Genomic DNA, 6,931 nt, shown 5'->3' on the forward strand with positions numbered 1-6,931 from the left:
TATAAATAAAAATTGATATTAAATCTTGTGTATTAAGTGTTATTCAATAATTACATTTTAATGAAATTTTAATCTCCTTTTAGTTTTTTTTCTCTCTTTTTTGTAATTTAAATTGTTAACAATTAAATTAAAATCAATTTAAAACTCCAATATGAATTATACTAAATATCACCTAAATATTTTAAAATAAACTTTATAATTGATTTTAAGTCCTCTAAACAATGTCCAAAGAAAGAAGCAGTAACAAAGATATAGTTGAGAAATGAGCATTTGTACATGACACTTGTTATTTGTAGTTGTAGAGTAAAGATATCACATCACATCACATCAGATCACGTGCCAGTTTTACATATAAAACCACAATGTCTCTCTCCGCCATACCATGCCGCGTGCTTGTGTTTATTTTCTCTCTTTCTCTTCACTCTTCACTACAGTAACTGAGATCCACACAAACAAAGCATTTTTGTTGTCTCTTGAGGATTCACTGAATTGTATTGCCAACAACATTATTGAACTCAAATCAAATTATTATGATGCCAGGTATATAAATTCTGCTAATTAATCATTACTCTTTTTATTCTTTATTTTAATTACATTTATTTATTAATGTTGAAATTGGTGTGAAAAAGGGGTAGAAGAATGTGTAGTTGAAATGGAGAACTCAGAAGAAGAGAGAATGAGAAGGTCAAGAATAAGAAACCTGAAGAAGAAAGCAATAAATGCTTCATGTAGATTTACTCATTCGCTTAAGAAAACAAGAGGGAAGAGTAAAATTGATTACAGGTTTCCAATTGAAGATGTTAGGGATGCACAAGAGGAATCAGCTGTGTTTCAATTGCGTAATAGATTGCTTCATATGCCTACTAATCATGATCATTATCACACACTGTTAAGGTCCCTTTTTCTTTGTTTACATTTTCATTCTATTGTTTATACTTTATAGTTCAATCAATGAGATTTTGAGCCTGCGTTTTGGTTTGTTGTTGTTAATTAGGTTTTTGAAAGCTAGGGAGTTTAACATTGACAAGACTATTCAGATGTGGGATGAGATGGTTTTTTGGAGAAAACAATTTGGAACTGATACCATACTTCAGGTAATGCTCATCTTTTGTATATTTTAGAATACTAATTAAGCATTTACTACAATTTTTTTCACTGATACTGTTATTTATTGTATATCCATCTACCTAAATATTTCACTAACTATTTTATTATTAATGGTATTTTTGTTAATAAAAGTCTTTTTTTGTTATAAAGAGCTTATCAAATGTAACCGGTAAATATCATCTCGAAGTTGTACTTACGAGACTTAATAAAATTCACTTTATTGTAGATATTAGCACACTTATCATTTTATTAAAAAGTGTGCATAACAGTAAATGATACTCTTTCTATTACAAAATATATAAGGAAAAAATAATATTTGTTTCATATACATGTAACTTTTTTTTTCTTATATTTTGTTACATAGGATGTATCTAACATGTGAGCGTCTCAGTAATTAATTTCATCTCATTGGATGCGTCAATGCGTTGGATTACTACTACACTTCCCTTAAATATAAGATTTGATTGACTAAATTATGATAATAAAAAAAATGGATAATAACATTAAATTTATTAATAATTATTATTGTTTTTTCGGATTTATCTTTCATGAGATCATTCATAGTTTTTACTGTGTTATAAAAAAATGGTAAAATAATTATATAGAGTATAGATATTTTAGGAAAAAGGTATAATTAATGCAATTTTAAATTTGAGGAAGATCCTATAAAAAAAGGGACAAAGATAGTACTGCTACTTTTTTTGCTTCTAGTACGTATTGGTTGGATATATTTATTGATTACTCGTTGGTTTTCAGACATTTAGTGTGAGATATAACAACCTCATAAATGTTCTACAATCATTCAGTGAATTAACGACCTAATAAATGTTCTACAATTAATCACTGGTACTGCATTATAGCAGCTACCTGTTGTAAAAAATGATAAGATAAAATGTCTATGGTTCTATTTTTTATTAATTAAAAATTCCTATACCGCTTTGCACATTATGTGAGAGGTTTAAAGCGAAAATAACTCTTCCAACGGTTAATAATTAATATTCTATTTTATAATTATAAAAAAATTCTTGGCAGAAATCTTTAAATATATATTTTTTAAATGAAATAAGAAATTTCTAACTATTGTAAAATTTTTTCAATAAAATTTATTAATATTTATGTTGTTAATGATGTGTTTACTACTTAGTATGATTTTTCAATTTATAATTCATATGTCTTTAATCCCTACTATTTTTATTAGTCAGTTTATTTGTATTACGAATAATTGAGTGTTTTCAAGATTAATCTTTTAAAAATTATATCAATAAGTTTAACAAAAGAAAATATATATATATATATATATAAGTTTAACTCAATGGTCAATAGTCCATTATCATACTAGTATTGATGACGGTGTATTTTAGAATTAGCATGCGTTTTATGCTTGGATGCACTTGATTTAATTGGATGGGTCTAAATGCCATGGTTTTATTTTTAGGATTTTGAATTTGAAGAGCTGGAAGAAGTATTGCAGTATTACCCCCAAGGGTATCATGGAGTTGACAAGGAAGATCGGCCGGTTTACATCGAGAGGCTTGGGAAAGCTTATCCTAGCCGCTTGATGCGCATAACCACAATGGATCGATATTTAAAATACCATGTCCAGGAGTTTGAGAGGACTGTACAGGAAAAATTTCCAGCGTGTTCCATTGCGTCGAAGAGATGGATTTCTTCAACCACAACAATATTAGATGTACATGGCTTGGTATGCAGGATATTCTTTTTCTAAAAGTTATGTGCCTAATCAATAAAACATGCTGTATGGCTTATAGACTTATAGTTTGTACTGGTCTTTGATTATATATTATTTATGTATCATGGTTAAGCATTGTACTAATCCTTGTATCTTGTACACACATTCAATGTTGTGTTCTAAGTTTGTTTTTCTCACAATTCTCAGTTTCAGGATCTACATTGTTCTTAGTACTTTTTCCTTGCTGAAATTTTAATTGGCCCTTGATAATATGTAATGCAGGGAATGAAGAATTTCTCGCCTACAGCTGCAAACCTTTTGGCTGCTATCACAAAAATAGATAACAGTTACTATCCTGAGGTTTTTACATTGTCCCTTCCCAAAGTTACTTTTGTTTTCAGTCCTCTTCCTATATAAACAAACCTGGTGGTCAACATATGTTTGCAGACATTACATCGAATGTATATCGTCAATGCTGGTCCCGGATTTAGGAAGATGCTTTGGCCCGCAGCTCAGAAGTTTCTTGATGCCAAAACTATTGCAAAGATACAGGTAAAGTGTGTGTGTTTGTGTGTGTAAATAGGGATAAACTAATGTAAACCTGCCTACTTTTCAGCCGTACGTTAGCAAGTTATAACTAAAAAATGTTTAATAATTCAAAGGTGTAGCTTGCTTACATACTCCTTCTAAAAAATGGTTGGTTGTACGTTATCAACTCCTATTAGAATTTTCTAACCTGGACTTGCTCATTTTTTAGAAAAAGCACATTAGCAAACTATAACTAAAAAACAGTTCAAAACACCTGAATGTGTTTGTTGCTAAAATACTAAGCTGTATTTAGTATGACCTTTGCCTGAAGTCCTACTGACAACAAATTACTTCCCTGAAATTCCAGGTTCTTGAACCCAAGTCTTTATCTAAATTACATGATATCATTGACTCTAGGTATGCATCTATACCTTCTTCATAATATATACTGCCTTATATTTATTATTCATATGGTTGTTTACTTTGTTGTTTGTAAATGCATCTATACAGTCAGTTGCCAGATTTTTTAGGTGGCTCGTGTAAATGTCCTGGAGAAGGTGGATGTCTTAGGTCTAACAAGGGTCCATGGAATGATCCTCATATAATGAAGGTAATGTTGCTCGGCTATCTTTTGTTTCTTTGTCCTTTCTGTCAGCTTTTGGAAATATCTACAGCTTGGAATTGATTACCTTGTTGAACTAGCGTATTGTGACACTAATTTTCGTGTTCTGATTTTAGTTGGTTCATAATGTGGAGTCAACATTTGTGAGACAAATTCCAAAAGTTTCCAATGAACAACAGAAAATTGACCATATTCAGACACACCGACAAAAGGTGAATCTGAATGTTCTTGAAAATTCTATGAAGTACTGAGATGGACACAAAACACAACACTTTCATTGGCATGTAGACACCGACAACAATTTAAGAAAACAAAATCAATTGAATTAACCACATGTATGGGTGTCGTGTCGTGTCGTGTCGTGTCGGTGTTAGGCACCGAATACACCTTCAGTCTGAAGTACTGGTGCATCTTACAAATAATATCTTTAGTAGATATTAGATATTACACATAACTTCATGCTTTTTACTTCCTTTTCTCATCTCAGCAGGGAAGAAGCAGTGATATGTCGACAGCAGAATCTGGGTTTCAAATTAATGATTCTTGCTCACCCATCAGACAAAGGAGACTTACTTATCCTGGTTTAGCCTCAGTTCATGAAGAAGTGAGTTTTGAAACCTTTGAACCATTTATATTAGAAGCCTTGTTATTACATACTGCTTTTACATTATGTTTGTGTCATGACCCTTCAACCGTTCAAAAAGCTGTTATCTCTACAGGTCAGGGTATCAGATAGCCACCATAGTTGTAATGATAGTGCTGCAGCAGAAAAAATGCTCAAAAGTGATCAATTTCAATTTCCTCAGGAACCATCATTGCAAAATGATGATATGGAGAACATTACTTGTACAGAAGACTCCAAAGGTACTTAAGAGTGTGTTTAAGGGTTGGTATTTTTTCAGTTTTCCATGAATCTTAACTTGGGAATCTTAGATTGTCATGTTTGATATGAATGTTATTACATAAATATTCCTAGGAAATAACATTCCAAAATATTTGTCGTAACATTCCCTTAAATGACTGAGAATCCAAAATTCATATGAAGATAGAAAACTTTCACACATTTTACACATTCGAATGAATTATGAACCATGATTCACAGGAATGAAAACAGACTTTGCATACTATTGGCCCCTAGTGTGAAGCTAATATGCATTCCTTTTGCATATGCTACTACTTGGAACCAAGTTTTACATATTCCTTATTTTATAACATTTTAATGTGGAACAAGGTTGTACATATGCCATGTTTGGTAGCATTTGAATGTGAAAGTTGATTAAATCCTCATGTTTTTTACAGGCACTTCGATCAGAAATTGGTTCGGCTTTGTTAAGAAAAAAATGGAGAGAACAAATTTCTTATACATGTCAAGCATGCTGATATATCTTTTTGAAAGACTAGATATAGTTTTCCACAGTTTAAGATTAGAATTATGGAGAACACAGAACATTGACTCAACTACTGTCGCGGAACATACCATCAATAGCGTTACAGAAGATGTCGAATCACCTTCTGAAGAGGATCATATTCTTCCGTGTATACAACGTCTTCAGAGACTAGAAAAAGCATTTGAGGAACTTAGACATAAACCTGCTGATATACCTATTGAGAAAGAGAAAATGCTTATGAGCTCTTTAGATAGGATTAAATCTGTCGAGTTCGACCTTGAAAAGACTAAGAGGGTATATTTCTCTATAGTCTATACTCTTCATTCATCTACAACTATCGGTTGTTCTGAATCTGATATGTTATTAACTGTCTATATATAATTTGATGCAGGTTTTACAAGATACAGTCATGAAACAGGTTGAGATTAGTGAGCTACTGGAGAATTTGAAGGCATCAAAATATCAAGTAAGTTTTGTATTGAGTAATGTTTTATATGTACGAAAATGTTAAAATCAAACTGTTTTCTTGTTCTACTCAAAGTAATTAGGCTTAATTGCAGTTTATCAATTCATAAAGTTGGATCTCTTCTTTTAAAATATGACAGTTTTGGTCCTCCTTCTAATTTTTTAACTAAAAAAATGATAATTTGACATGTTTTAAATGTGTCATATGATAAGATATTTCGAAAGATTAACACATATAAAATCATAATAAAACCCTGTAAAAATTTAACTTTCACCTTCATAAAGTTTTCATTTTTGTAATTTAATTAATAACATGAATAATTAATACATCTAGATGATTCTATATCATGAAATTATACGTCACATCATTTAAATTATGTTAAATCGTCATTTTTTAGTTCAAAATTTTGAAAGAGGATTAAAAAATGTCGACTTTTAAAATATGAGACTAATTCCATGAATTGATAAAAATAGAGGGACCAAAATTGCAATTAAGTCAATTAATTAATCAAAATCATTTTTTTTAAGTTAATGTTGACTTTAACAAATTATCTTGCAGCAAAAAAGGTTGTTGAGGATGAGGAGTTGTTAGACAAAATGCGAGCTCATGTACTGAGCACAGAAAGCTAAGGCTGAGGGATTACACAGTTTAATTATTATGAGTTGCTTTCCATATTCCATATAGTATAGTTATTTTTCCCCTTAAATCTTTTACCTCATTTTCATAGAAAATGCAAAGCTTTCTGTATAGTGGGCTGAGATTATTATTATCAATTTAGTTTTCGACAGTATGAGGAGGAATCATTCAATTTAGCGCAATAAAAACTCAATTACAAAGTCTTTATAATTATGGATGAAATTTCTAAAGAAATTCAACAATCACGTATGTTAAAAAATATAATTTTAGCTAAGGTTCCATAGTTTAAATGATTTGAACTAATGGTTAAAAGAGTGAATGAGTCAACGATTACGAAAGGTAAAAATACTAATATTTTTCTATTAAAAAATAATAGTAAAAATACTAATATTTTTCTATTAAAAAATAATAAATAATTTTATTCCTGAAAACTCAACGATCACTCTACAGTTTTCAAAAATCATATTTTATCTTTTTATCTTCTTTTTAACTAT

At 30.3% G+C, this 6,931-nt stretch overlaps 1 protein-coding gene across 8 annotated transcripts; it reads left to right on the forward strand.

The window, feature by feature from the left end:
• Positions 1–351: 351 nt before the first annotated feature.
• Positions 352–6,591, forward strand: LOC101488517 (phosphatidylinositol/phosphatidylcholine transfer protein SFH13-like). 8 transcript variants are annotated; one of them, XM_073363714.1, is made up of 14 exons: positions 353–540; positions 630–894; positions 995–1,094; positions 2,543–2,809; positions 3,080–3,157; positions 3,245–3,349; positions 3,693–3,742; positions 3,836–3,935; positions 4,064–4,159; positions 4,438–4,551; positions 4,652–4,811; positions 5,247–5,629; positions 5,727–5,801; positions 6,360–6,591. In XM_073363714.1, exons 1-14 carry the CDS (start codon positions 531–533, stop codon positions 6,390–6,392), a joined length of 1,836 nt encoding a protein of 611 aa, XP_073219815.1. In that variant the 5' UTR covers positions 353–530; the 3' UTR covers positions 6,393–6,591. The 8 variants fall into 8 exon arrangements, with proteins under 8 accessions (XP_073219816.1, XP_073219817.1, XP_073219815.1 ...); XM_073363713.1 differs by having other exon boundaries at positions 354–540; positions 4,435–4,551; XM_012712066.3 differs by having other exon boundaries at positions 358–540; positions 4,435–4,551; positions 4,667–4,811.
• The last annotated feature ends 340 nt before the right edge of the window (positions 6,592–6,931 follow it).

Source organism: Cicer arietinum, chromosome 7, assembly GCF_000331145.2.
Source record: "Cicer arietinum cultivar CDC Frontier isolate Library 1 chromosome 7, Cicar.CDCFrontier_v2.0, whole genome shotgun sequence".
Classification (NCBI taxonomy): Eukaryota; Viridiplantae; Streptophyta; class Magnoliopsida; order Fabales; family Fabaceae; genus Cicer; species Cicer arietinum.

What these genes read in the sequence shown, in the direction of transcription:
- LOC101488517 (XM_073363713.1), top strand. An exon ending in GAACTGATACCATACTTCAG is followed by an intron (nt 1,095 to 2,542) that starts GTAATGCTCATC and finishes TTTTATTTTTAG; the next exon opens with GATTTTGAATTTGAAGAGCT. An exon ending in TTCAGACACACCGACAAAAG is followed by an intron (nt 4,160 to 4,434) that starts GTGAATCTGAAT and finishes TTCTCATCTCAG; the next exon opens with CAGGGAAGAAGCAGTGATAT.